This window comes from Brachypodium distachyon, chromosome 2 (assembly GCF_000005505.3).
Source record: "Brachypodium distachyon strain Bd21 chromosome 2, Brachypodium_distachyon_v3.0, whole genome shotgun sequence".
NCBI classification, from domain to species: Eukaryota; Viridiplantae; Streptophyta; class Magnoliopsida; order Poales; family Poaceae; genus Brachypodium; species Brachypodium distachyon.
Genome location: NC_016132.3, coordinates 33,494,255 through 33,507,605, shown reverse-complemented (window position 1 = coordinate 33,507,605; position 13,351 = coordinate 33,494,255). Strand labels below are relative to the sequence as shown.

Here is a 13,351-nt window from a genome sequence, read left to right as displayed (position 1 = left end):
TGTAGGTTTAATCGATTTGTTCATTGAATTAATGCACCTAAAATATATATTAACAATATTGCTAAGTGTGCTGGGATACAAGAGATTTCATATTTTGGTTCGGTCAAAATGTACCACTTATGCGAAAAACACCTTTTGGTTGGGCAGATAGGTCGTTTAAACGGTATGAATAGTTAGAGGTTGCGTTCTAACAAGTATTGAAGTTTGTGGATAATTTAAACTCTAGTCAGTTCAGAATTGTAATGTGGACTTATCTCACAAATAAACATCAATATGTTTTTGGTACAAAACGAACACCTATATTTAGCAGTCCCCGCCTGTAAACGTTTATTGAGCATGCAAGGAAAGACCAACTATGGATGAACTGCCCATAAATGGTTTGTATATGTTTAGAAAAGCAATTTTGTCCTGCGGAGGCCAACCAATCGCATAACCTCTCAGCCAAATTAGACGATACTTGTCGCCTTGTCGGATTGTTGACGAATTTGGTTAATTAGAGTAGTTCATTAACCTAGCTAGTTAGATTAGATCGGTTCATGCATGCTAACAAATCAACCACCCAACGGAACCCACCTAGCTAGCAGTTCATATTCATGAACACCCCATATAGCGAGCAAGCTCATCGGCGGAGGCCTGTCTGGCCAGCCGGCGACGACCGGAGACGGAGAAGAGACCATGGAAGAGGACGAGGTGGCCAAGTGCTCGGCCGACGTGGCCGAGGGGTCCTACTTCATGGCCGGCGTGATGGCCATCATGGGCCTCATGGCCGCCGTCCTCGCCCTCTCCGGCCTTTTCCATTCCGTTCTTCGACGCCTAGGCCAGCCAAGCATCATCTCCCACATCTTGGTACGTTCATATATCTTGGTGATTCTTGGCTACATCAATGGCAGAACAATGAATTGATTATGAATTGCGAACTTCTCCCTGGATCAAGCGCAGGCCGGCGTGGTGGTAGGGCCGACGGTGCTGGGTCGCATGGTGGACTTCCGGCTGCTGGGCATGGAGGACGCTGGCACCGTGCTGGGCAACGCCATCTACTACCTCCGCATTGTCTTCATGTTCTTCATCGGGCTGGAGATGGACCTGCGCTACCTGCGTCGCTACTTGCGGGCCTCCCTCGTCGTCGCCTCCGGTGGATCCGCGCTCTGCTTCCTCCTCGCTGCCGCCGCTGGCCCCTTCTTCTTTGGCCTTCTCCACCCAGGAGGGCCAGGGCAGCATCCCTTCTACCCTGGCAGCATATACGCCTCCACCACCCTCTACATGGTCGTCCTCACCAGCACCGCCTCGCCCGTCCTCATCCGTATCGTCACCGAGCTCAAGCTCACCGCGTCCGAGACCGGTCAGCTCGCCATCGGCACTGCCTTTGCCAACGACATCGCCAGCCTTGCGGTCATTAGCATGATGGTCATCACCCCGACTACCTACGACAAGGACGGCAAGGCCATGCCACAGCCCGCTCGGTTTTCCTCTCTGCCGGCCGTGAAGGCGATGGTGTTCCTTTGGATGGCTTTCAATGTATGGATCGCCGTGCGCGTGGTGGTGTGGATCGCCGGGCTGCTCAACAAGATGAAGCAGGGGCGGCAGTACATCAACAAGTACGAGCTGTGCGGGATGCTCGTGCTCATCGTCGGCATCTCGCAGCACGTCCAGATCTTCGGGTACAGCGCCTCCATGACCGCCTTCCTCATCGGCCTCGCCATGCCCCAGGACGGCCCCACGACACGCACGCTCATTGACGACCTCACCTACCCAGTGCACCAGCTCATCATGCCGCTCTGCTTCGGGGCCATCGGCGCCAGGCTCAACTTTGCAAAGATTGGACGCTTCACCACCAGCCGGCTCATCATCATTGTGGCCTTCACCACGCTACTCGGCACCGCTGGGAGGGTGATTGGCACGGTGCTGGCAGGGCGATTGATTGGCATCCCGGCACAGGAAACGCTCGTGCTTGGCTTCTTGGTCAACGTCAAGGGCTATGCGGATATCCTTGCTATCAACCTCGGGGATTCGATTGGGATCTGGGGTGAGGCGGCACAGGGCGTGCTTCTCTTGTCCTTGATCATCAACACCTTCATGGCCGGCCCAGCATCCGCAGCGATTGTCCGCCAACAACGTCGTGCCTTCCGCTACCGCTCGAACTGCCTACAAGACCTTAAGGTGGACCGGGAGCTCCGCGTCCTTGCCTGCGTCCACGGCGCCGAAAGCGTCCATGCCATGCTCACGCTCGCCGAGCTCTCAGAGGGCACCACGCCGATAGCCATATACCTCCTCCACCTCATCGAGCTCATGACCTCGCGCAAGTATGCCATCACACATCTCTACCACGCCGGTGGCGACGACGATGACGATAGCCACCGGTGGGGCTACACCCGTGAGATTGACCAGGTGGTGGCTGCGGTCAACACCTTCACCAACGATACTTTAATCCCGGTGCGCCAGTTGAGAGCCATCTCCAACCTCATCTCCATGGATGTCGATGTGTGCCACGGTGTTGAGGACGCCCGCGCGTCAATCCTCATCGTGCCATTCCACAAGGAGCTGCGCTACGATGGCCGTATGGTGTGCCGCCGCGAGGGCCGTCGAGAGCTCAACCAACGGATCCTACAGACCGCGCCGTGCACCGTCGGGATCCTTATTGAGCGTCGCAGCAATATCATTGCAGAGAGGAAGACGGCGACCGAGGAGGATCAGGGTTCAGTAGAGGAGCCAGCCGAAGAAGACGCGACAATGCACCAAGTGATGGCTGTATTCCTCGGCGGTCCAGATGACAGGGAAGCGTTGGCGTACGGGGCGCGGCTAGCGACTCACCCATCCGTTAGGGTGATGGTGGCAAGGTTCCTTCTGGCAGAAGCGGACATGGACAACAACAACAGCGAGGCGGAAGACCCACTGATGTCAACCGAGTTAGACGGCAGCGATGATGATGCCATCACAATGGTGGTGGGCGAGGAGGACGAGGAGGCCATGGAGGATGAGAAATTCATGGCGGACTTCTACGCGAGGTTTGTGGCCCCCGAGCATGTGTCCTACACGGAGAGGTACGTGAGCAACGGGTTGGAGATGGTGGAGTCGCTGGGGTCAATGGCAGGGATGTGCTCTTTGTTCGTCGTGGGCAAGGGTGGCGGCGGCGGAGCAGCGGCTAAGATGACGAGTGGCATGGGAGGCATGGAAGTGGAGTGCCCAGAGCTTGGCCCCGTCGGTGAGCTCCTGTCCTCCGACGACCTGCTGGGTTGCTGCGCCTCCGTGCTGGTGCTTCGGCAACACAAGGTGCGTAGGAAGGTAGAATCAGAGTAAAAAATACACCCAGAATACATTTATCATATCCCATATTCAGAGTGGCAAATCCCCAAGAACCCCTCAAAAACTGATTTCCCGCTCGATTTCCTGCTTAACAAGGGGCTCATGGGCTCGTGGCCAGATTCAGAAGCTTGCAGGAATTAAGTGCAGTCAAATTCACCTTCCAGCTTGAAGGAATAATCAAGTTCAAGTGTAGCAGCTGCGGTACATGGTCTCTGGGAACTTTGATGTATTGTCACAAGGCAACACATCAAAGTGTGGTAAATCCATCATTTCCATGAAGCAACATCACAATTCACAAGTGCAGCAGATTATCGTAAAACCGCAATTGAGAGGGTCTGTCATATATTGGTTTGGTAGCTCGATTCCTTAGTGGAGCACCATCACCTATCAACATTAGAGACTGGTCTAATTTCAGAAGATGCCAATTTCACCCAAACAATAGAGTACATGCTACAGATAGCTTAAAATCCCTTTTTATCGTAACTTGCATTAGTTCTCATCAAGCTCATTCAGCAACACACCTAAAAATCCCAATTAATCTCACAATGGTACACGCAGATTACCAGTTTAGCTCCCCTAAGTTGATTATACAGTTCCATGACATTAAGATCAAATTTTCTTCCCGGAAATGAAAATAAAGATCGATTTTGCCGATATAAATTGCTTGCGGCCAATTTGAGTACAAGGAACAAATCAGCTCCAAATCTCCCATCATAAAAACAATCTGTCACAGCTTCTTGGTTAGGAGTAACATTATTCCCAATCAGAACACCCGATATCATGAAAAGAACATGTATGCTAATACAAAAACATCTTCAGATTTCCTCCCAAAAACCGAACCTCTGACCTCGATGGGCTCGTCAAGGAGCGGCGGCCTGGAGCAACCGTTACTCCTCGAGCTGCTTGAGCTCGGCCTTGAGCTGCTCCATCTTGAGCCCCATGGAGCGGCGGAGCTTGTCGGCGTCGGCGGGCGGGACCCGCGCGAGCAGCGCGTCGAACGCGCCGAGGGCCTCGCCGGCGGCGTCGCGCGCGCAGGCGGCCTCCTCGTTGAAGTAGACGGTCTCCTTGCTGTCCATGGCCGCCTCGATCTCCTCCCGCGCCTCCGCGAACTTGCGGTTCACCTCGTCCACGTCCTTGCCGTAGTCCGTCGAGAAGGCGCGGCTGTGCCCAGCGAAGGGAAGGCGGGGCAGAGGAAGCGGCTGGGACGCCGGTGCCGCGGCATTCGTTAGGGTTTGCGGAGGTGGAGCAGCGGTGGTGGGGCGGAGGAGAGAGGCGGCGGCGCGCAGGAGGACACGAGGGTTTCTGTGCATCCTCGCTTGCGGGGGTTGTTTCTCTTCCTCTCTCAAGGACTCTATGAAAACGTGGGGTGCTTTAGTAGTTTGTTGTTGCAGATGCTCCTCCCTTTTTTTTCATATATACTCCGTATATCTTGAGTTGTCAGCATATTTCTGTACTCCCTCCGATCCTAAATTATCGTGTCAAAATATTACATGTATTTAACGTTTTTAAAAAATAAATACATCCATATTTGGACAAATTTGAGTCAAGAATTTAGGATCAGAGGGAGTAGAATATTGGTTTGAGAAACATTTTTTTAGAGTATTAGTTTGAGAAACTAGGAAAATTATGTACTCCTGGCATTATTTGAGAAATTAAATTGGATTTTTTAAATACTCTGTCCAGCATACCTAAAAGGCATTTTCAAAAAACTTACGCACAAATACAGAACTTTGAAAATAAATCATGGTCTTTTCTTTCTTAGATAGATTGTCAAATGTGTCAGAGAAATCAATCGTTGCGATTTTCCTAGCTAGAATATCTTGGATTTCCCCCAGCTTAGGCTGGTTTCAAAAAGACAAGGTAATCTGAGAAAATTGGTGACAGGAGACACAAATCTCCTCTTATCTTTATTGTAGTATATTTTTACTTATAACATCGTTGTACTAATGTGCACATCAATAGGGGCAAACTACCTAGAACTACCACTAAGTATGATGAGCCGTTCAGGAATGGAAAATCCTGCATTGTCATTTCTTAGATAGGAACTCAGACACAAATTTCTTTTGTAGCCGATCTTTTGACTCCATTTTCGCTGATAGTATAACATCATTGATAAAACTCTTGTCTGGGAATTCATCCGGCACAAGACTTCTGTATGTATCAAATTGCACGTCCGCTTCTTCCTTTTTGTCCAAAAGTGCATATACAATACCCTACAAAGAAGAAACAGACCAGACAGAGAGTTCACAACCAGTGTCCAAATGAAAGCAGCCTGGGAGCATATGAAACCTGCTGATGGTAAAGGAATACCTGGCAAAGATGCGGCCGAAAATCCCGAGGATCCTCGTTAATAAGACTTTGCAATTTCTCTGATGCAACATCCAAGTCACCCTGCAAGTTGGGAACTCGGTTTAGAAATCAGATCAGGACATTGCGTGACCAGAAGAACATGGGTATTATTTTGCTACCTTCACAACATGCATCTGTGCAATCAGAAGCTTTATGTTGCGCTCTTCTGGGACCCTTTCCTCGGATATCGCGAGTTGCAAAGCCTTCTCCAGCATTTCAAAAACAGTGGGGCCTTCTAGTCTTTTATGCATACACAATGCGAGTCCCTGCAAGAATGGAAATGTGGAGTCAGGAAAACATCCGTAATGTTTGTAATACCATAAAACAAAAAGGAGTGGACTATAGTAAAGAGCGAACAAATACTCAAGTTTCCATAATGAATGCCATGAATGCATCATTCGCCAACAAAAGCCTTGAATACACATGCTTACCGGAAATTTCTCACATAAGAACTCTAGTTCAGCTGTATACTTTCCTAGTGACTGTACGCATAGCAAGACTTGATCAATCGTAAGTCTGGTGTCATCAAATATATAGTAAACAAGAAGAGCTCATGTCCATAACGATTTCAACTAATTCACAACATGCAAGACCTTAAGTAAAGAGCAGATTTTAAGTCTAAATACTTGAGTTTTGATAATGAAAGGTAGCATGATTTATGTACTCTTGTTAAATCAGAATGGCTAGCTGCCACACGGCACGCTGCAAATCCTGAAATAGTTCTCTAAAAAAGGCCTGGAGCGTAAATGCAGAGTAAATATTACACCCGTATGAACTCTAATACAGCTGTATTTCCCTAGTAAACTTATGTGTACCAAGGCTTAATCAATCATACATCTGCTGACACCCAATGCGTAGTAAACGACAAGAGCTTTGTAATATAATCTTCTATATCTAAATAGTATAGCTAATCACCACTGTAAATCTCTAAAAATTCGTATTACCCAACACCTCATCCCAGGGCTTTAGTCCAGATCAATAAGGGTTAGTTGTAACAGCCAGTTCACGTATCGTTTGGTTTCTCCATGTGTTTAAGTACTGAATATACTTCCATACCAAAGTGTTATCGATGCTTTGGGATAGAAATTAGTTATACTTTTGGCGATTGAAATTTAGCCCTGGTCATGACCAAATCCTGGGTCCGCCACTGCCCCCCACCACCTATTTCTCTCAACATGCAAACATGCTACATCATCAAACCCACCTCCACTATTTATTTCTCTTGACATGCAAGCATGCCCTCTCATTAGGCCCACCTCCACTACATATTTCTCTCAACATGCAGTGGATGCCACATTAGCAAGCCCACCACATTGACATGCAAACCATGCGACCTCATCAAGTCTTTCAAGCCATGTATATATTCATTTGCATTCATTTATCAATTCAAAACATGCCACCTTATCAATTCAATCATGTCTTTTTATTTTATTTTATTTTTCTCTTTTTATACATCATTTTGTCACATACTTAGGTTTTATTGTTTTTAATTAAATGTAAACAATTACACTTCTACATTTTTTTCTCCCTCAGTTGTAATTAATTTTGAACATCTACTTATGTAAGCCATGAATGTATTCATTCAGATTTTTGCATTAATTTATCAACTCAAACCATGCCACCGCATTAATTCAATCATGTTTTCATTTTTCAGGAAAGTTTTTCTCCTTTTATACATCATTTTGGCACATACTTCTTAGGTTTTATTTTTAACGTAAAACAACAACACTTTTACAATATTTTTTCCATCAGTTTTAGTTAATTTTAAGCATTCATTTATGCATTTGTATAACACAGTTCCGCAGCAACGCGTGGGGCATCATCCAGCATTAATAGATCTCAATCATTAGATTAACTGGAAGATGACTTATATGTAACTGTCCCTACCTTAAAAAATGTCCTTACTTAACAGCGGTAGATTACACTTCCACCAGCGGCTTCCTTATCGATCTCGACGCATGTGTGATGAGAGATCCGAGACGGTGGATTAACCTGGAGGTCTGTGGTAACTGCCAGCCGGCCCTCGCTGTCCTCTCTCTCCATGCCTCCATTTTGTGTGATATAACATACAATCGACGTCCATAACAGCAACCAGTGATTCCTCTGTACGCGTGACACACATTGGTATTTCAGCTTGCACCAACACCTCATTTTATCTGGTTTGCCAACAGTTCAGGAAACTATAAACACCGCTGCAAGCTCAAGTGTGTCCACTTCAATAGGAAAAAACAAATGGAAACAAGAACCTCTCGAGGAATTAATTGCTCCATGCTCACTGATGAGTAAACGAGAACTTCTACAGCAATGTGTTCATTATCAACGAAAGCAGTATATATACTGCTTTTGCCCAGTGTTGATGAGGTTTGGCATGTATTAATTAGCTTCAGAAACACGGGTAGCATGATTATGCTTGGACCACCAGATCATGAGGAAGTCATTGGCAAGAATTTCAAGATGCAGTTTTGTCATGCTCTAATTACGTATATTCAAACTTAGTTTTGAGTTTTGACATGCCACGTTATGGCAAACTCTGCTACTATACGAAATCTGAATTAGCCACTTGACAGACCAGTGCTCCTCTGACCTGGCTCTGCCCAGCCCTCACCTCCCTTCCTATCGAGACATCCACCCGTGCAAGGAAGCTCGCTCCGGCGGTCTGGCCCTCGTGACCACATCCCGTTAACCCAAGACCCCTCTGTCAAGTATCTATAAAGAGTGTCAAGGCTTGACAAGGACAACATGCTAGCAAGAATCCGCACCACCTGATCAGCTCTTAGGTCTCTGGCGAGTAGGTAGTAGCTGGGGCTCGGTGACCCCAGGTTCTGGGGTGTTTTACCCAGTTCCTTCAATGTCCTTAAACTGGCTTGGTGTGCACCCTTAAACTGGTATCCCCTGCGAACATTTGTACTTTCGATTTGGCTGGCATGGCTTTATTCATAAAGACAGTCAGAAATGTGTTTCATGTAAATAGACTAAATATTACTCCCTCCGTCCCATATTAAGTGACTCAAATTTGCCTAAATATGAACGTATCTATGCCTAAAATGTGTCTAGATACATGTAATAGAAAGTCAGTTAATACGGGATGGAGGGAGCACTATTGAACTAATTCACAAAATGCAAGATTGGCACCAAAGGGTATTACATAGCAGGACCCTTATCATAAATCCTCTCACACATGAAAATGCTAGCATCTGAGTCGGTCACCTAAAGGACAGTATCATGATTCAAATTATTTTCTTCTTTTTGCTTCTTGATAATTTTGAGCATTGTAACCAGCATTTGCAAGGACGAGTACTTATTTGAATTAGAAACTCTTTTATCAAATCGCAACAATACGCATAGCACAATTATTCCCTCGATTGATCTCTAAGGACACACCACAATTATTGCTACTTCTACCAATTTGATTTCTCGGTTCTTCCACCCGTGTGATCCGACCACAATAGCAGGGAAAAACCAATACTCATTGCATGTCACTAGTTCAATCAAACTGTTTTATTTTTCGAAAAGAATTCAATCAAACTGTTGATGAGAAAGAAAGCGTGTACCCACATGGAGAGCCCGGACGAGCAGGGGCTTCTCCGCGAGGACCTCCTGGAAGAGCCGCTCGGCCTCGGCGAGGTCCCCCTTGAGCTCGTGCAGCAGCGCCTCCATCAGCCGCCACTCCACCTCGCCGGGGTCGGCCTCCCGGAGCTGCGCCGCGTACCGCAGCGCGCCTGCCCAGTCCTTGCGCCTCATCCTGGCGAACAGCAGGCACTTGAGCGCGCTCACGTCGCCGGGGTCGGTGCTCAGGACTTCCAGATACATCTGGACCTCGTCGTCCTCTTCTTCTTCCTCCTCCGCCCCCTCCTCGTCGCTTGGCTGCATCCACGCCGCCTCCACCTCTTCTTCCTCTTTCTCAAACCACTCCGCTTCCTCCTGCACCCCTTCTTCTTCGGGTTCTTCCTGCTCTTCTTCCGGCCCCTTGGCCTCCTGCGGTTGCTGCGTGGGTGGAGGAAGGGCGGCGAGGGAAGCGAGGGGGCGGACGCCGGAGAGGGAGACGAAGGAGGCGACGAGCAGGAAGAGGAGGGTTCTCGAGACAGTCGTGATTGACGAGAAGAGGTTGGTGGTGGGGGTCTTGGAAGAGGAGGATGTGGAGAAGCGGCGGCGTTCGGGTGGGAGAAGGGAGCAGGACGGTGAGCGGCGCTGTTTGGAGGGGAAGGGGAGCGAGGAGGAGGCGGTGGGCTTGTGGAGGGAGAGGAAGCCGACGGGAACGGCGAGGGACGAGGCAGCGGTTGTGGACAAGAAGCTCGTCGCCATGGCTGAGGCCTCAGCTCAGCCAGGAGAAAGAAGGACCGGGATTGGAGCGACACACTGTGCTTTATGGAATGGGAACACCCAAGACCGAACGGCCTGTTCCGCGAAATTCGTTTTAAAAATAGGAAAGGTGACTTCGATATCTACAGTAGAAAAACCTTGTTAATAATATTTGTAGGTGAACGTTTGTATATTTAACTGGATATAAAAACATGAGTTTAACTTGTTAAAAACAAACATGAATTTAACCGTTTGAGAGACAGATAAAGATCATGTGTATGTTCTACAAAATAAATAAATAAACCGATTGAAAAGAAATGTTAAGGAATTCTCGGAGGCTTTTCTATTACCATGTCATACAACCACATAGTGTTTCTTTACGGTTTATAGTTTGGAGTTGGAGATAACTTCTCCTCAGCCTAATTGGACAAATGTAAACTAGTCGAATTTGTACTTCTTGCCTGTACAAAATTAAGCACCATTTGCCCAAGGATAAATGTATTCCTTTATAAGTTGCGTTCTTGCATGTGTTGCAAGTATTGCCTGCCCTCCCAAGTCTAATCGTGCGTCTTCTTGTTGTATATCTCAGGCTTCAGAACTCCAACATAAGGCAGGTTACGGTAGAGCTCGGCGTAATCCATACCGTAGCCAACAACAAAGCTATCAGGGCACTGAAAAGGAACAGAAACAGTTTGGCAATTAATAAGAGACTGATACTGCAGGATAGCTTTTCAATACGATTTGTTACAAATGTAGCAGACAAACTGGAGAGTGACCATAACTGATGAGAAGTTTGGTTGTGTGTCAAATAGCAGACTGTTAAAGGGAATGATATTCGTTCGTACCTCGAAGCCTCTATAAAATTTTCCATCCCCCACAAGCTGAAAATTGACTGTCCTTCTTGCTGGTTTGTCAAGGAAAGTGCAAACTGATATGGATGATGCTCCTTTCTTTTGTAAATGAGCAATGAGACAGGAAAGAGTATTCCCCGTGTCCACGATATCTTCAACCTACAGAGGTATGGAACCGTCAATGACTAGATATCACCAGAACACATGAAATGTGACTGTATTACTGCCTGCTTGCACATGGCATGCCAAAATATACACTGCAATTCACAGGTCAGACCAACACTCAAAATAGGGGAAAACATGAATCGGTAAACTTCAGTTCACCTCCTAACCAAAAAATGCATGCCAAGTTGCTGTTCTGTGCAAGACCATCCTTGGCAGCTGAAAACCCAAAAGTACAGCAAAGTTTGTAATCATACACATTATTCACAGGTTATTGTTACTGTGTTGAGTTGTTGACCTTGTCAGTTCTTGATTTATCACCTTAGCTGAACATAACAATTCCATTTATATATGCTTTGTTCCCTAGAGGCACTACACATGTTAAACCATCATCATTAATACCACAATTTTTAGTATACAAGACTAAAGGTAACAAACAGAACCTCAATGGGATGTTGCATTTCTTAAGGCAATTTGAATATTAATATATGTGCTGCTATTGTCCTCAAGGATGTTTCACATATAAATTGTTAACTCTAGCAGGCAACTGACACAAATGTTAGTCCTAGAATGTTGGGATATTAGTGAAAACACAGGACCAAGGTTCTTGCAAGTTGCTTATTGAAAAATAAAATTTGATTTATCGTAATGATGTTTGATAGAACTAAATTCAGCATCAAGTTAACTATCAAGAAACTCAACTGTGCTGACAGGTAAACAATGAGACACGCCAATACAGAGGACATACGAACATTAAACTATAGGTGATTCAAGGACGAAGAGACCACTTCCATGATCTTAGTTCTATCTTGCTTCCATGCAGGTTCAGGGTAAAACAACGGTCAACAGGTATGCAGACAACCATTATTCTTCAGTCCTTGCATTGTATATAGTACTCCACGCAGTCTAACACCTTAAAAATAACTTTGGCTATTGCATTTCTTTTAATAAGAAGAGTGTGCGGGCTGACTAAGGTCAGCCGTAGTTCCCCTCTAAAATAATGTTTAGCATACGACCGCAGCGAAAGCAGCAATACAGAAGAAGAAGAAAGAAAAGGCTTAGGCACTAACCACAACGACATGCTTCCCGGCGACGTCGACCTTGAGGTCTGCCGTGACCCGGGGCCGGCCGCTGGACTCGGTGCCATCGCCGTACGACTCGGCGCGCACGAAGTCGACGGAGAGCGGAACGTCGACGCGCCGCACCAGGTCGGCCAGGAAGAGGAAGGCCCCCGTGGCGACGCCCACGATGACGGCCGGCTCCGGGAGCGGGCGGAGGTCGGCGGCGAGCTCCGAGGCGACCTCGGCGACCCGCGCGGCGATCTCGGCTTCCGTCCACAGCACGCGGTCGATGCTAGCGTCAGTGGCTCCGCTCACCATGGCGGCCGCGGCGGTTGCCTGAGCCTTGGCGGCGGGAATGGGTAGGCCTAGGGTTTGGAGGTGGCGCGTGCGATGGAGCTTGGGGAATTTATTGGCCGGCTGGGGAGCGGGCGGCGGAGCGCGGTTCCGAGAATAGAAAGTCGCGAGAGTAGTGGGGAAGAGCACCGGGATTCCGGAATCCAGAAACGTCGTCATGACACAGATGGCCAACGGGCCAGGCCTCTTTGCAAAGCCCGAAAGTCCAGCGGGCTTGGCCTGATTGTGCCGGCCCGGCACAAAACTAAATGGGCCGGGCCGGCTGTGCTGCGCCTGGGCCTCAACCTCAGGCCAGGCCGGCCCATTTATATTTTTTTACTCCATAGTCCACCAAACTATGGAGTATTTTCTAAGGAGTATTAAGTTTTTATATTTGGTCCATCAATTCTCGAACATTTGGTCCAGCCCAACTATTTCTGTCCATTATCTGTCCATTTTTTGCCCATTCTGATCTTTTTTATTTTTTCTAGCTGGGCCTTATGCAGAGATGGGCTTTCCTCAGGCCTCGCGGGGCCTTCACGGTCCCGAGTTGGCCCGACCGGGCTTTGTGTCGCGCCTGGGCTGCCGTTTGGGGCCGGCCTGGCCCTCTATTCTCGGGCTTCACCGGGCCGCGCCCGAGCCAGGCCCGTTTATCCTGTGTCGGGCTGGGCCGGCTGGCCCGTTGGCCATCTATTGTCATGTTGATGATCGATGAGTTGGCATCTGCTTTGCTAATTGTGCAGCACATATTCAAGTAATTTTGCTTGCACGTAAAAAAATGAATTCCACTTTTTACTTCTTATCTCACTTCGTGCTAGTTTTTACTCCATCTAGCGACAATTCTCCAAACTAAGTACGAGTACCACTTAAACATTTTGGTTCAAAATTTACCCCTTTTAACTAATTATCGCATCCTGTCAAGTATGTCCATCATGTCATGTCAATGTGGCGTGTTAAGTCTGTTGATATGCACGTTCCTCCTAAGCACGTCCGACG

The 13,351-nt window shown here is 47.7% G+C and overlaps 4 protein-coding genes across 4 annotated transcripts; 1 reads left to right on the top strand and 3 right to left on the bottom strand.

Moving 5' to 3' along the window:
- The first annotated feature begins 999 nt into the window (after nt 1-999).
- Nucleotides 1,000-3,506, top strand: LOC100823977 (cation/H(+) antiporter 1). Its single transcript, XM_024459396.1, has one exon. It carries the CDS (start codon nt 1,000-1,002, stop codon nt 3,292-3,294), a length of 2,295 nt encoding a protein of 764 aa, XP_024315164.1. The 3' UTR covers nt 3,295-3,506.
- Nucleotides 3,507-3,808: 302 nt separating this feature from the next.
- LOC100838176 lies at nt 3,809-4,673 on the bottom strand. Its single transcript, XM_003568754.4, has one exon. It carries the CDS (start codon nt 4,608-4,610, stop codon nt 4,188-4,190), a length of 423 nt encoding a protein of 140 aa, XP_003568802.1. The 5' UTR covers nt 4,611-4,673; the 3' UTR covers nt 3,809-4,187.
- Nucleotides 4,674-5,166: 493 nt separating this feature from the next.
- On the bottom strand, nt 5,167-10,038 carry LOC100837872 (protein SLOW GREEN 1, chloroplastic). Its single transcript, XM_003568753.4, has 4 exons — nt 9,205-10,038; nt 5,769-5,915; nt 5,611-5,691; nt 5,167-5,513 (listed from the first exon to the last, which is right to left on the bottom strand). The coding sequence occupies exons 1-4, from the start codon at nt 9,949-9,951 to the stop codon at nt 5,328-5,330; spliced, it is 1,161 nt and encodes a 386-aa protein (XP_003568801.1). The 5' UTR covers nt 9,952-10,038; the 3' UTR covers nt 5,167-5,327.
- A 217-nt stretch (nt 10,039-10,255) lies between these two features.
- LOC100837563 (hypoxanthine-guanine phosphoribosyltransferase) lies at nt 10,256-12,507 on the bottom strand. Its single transcript, XM_003568752.4, has 3 exons — nt 12,032-12,507; nt 10,794-10,958; nt 10,256-10,619 (listed from the first exon to the last, which is right to left on the bottom strand). The coding sequence occupies exons 1-3, from the start codon at nt 12,338-12,340 to the stop codon at nt 10,506-10,508; spliced, it is 588 nt and encodes a 195-aa protein (XP_003568800.3). The 5' UTR covers nt 12,341-12,507; the 3' UTR covers nt 10,256-10,505.
- Nucleotides 12,508-13,351: the final 844 nt, after the last annotated feature.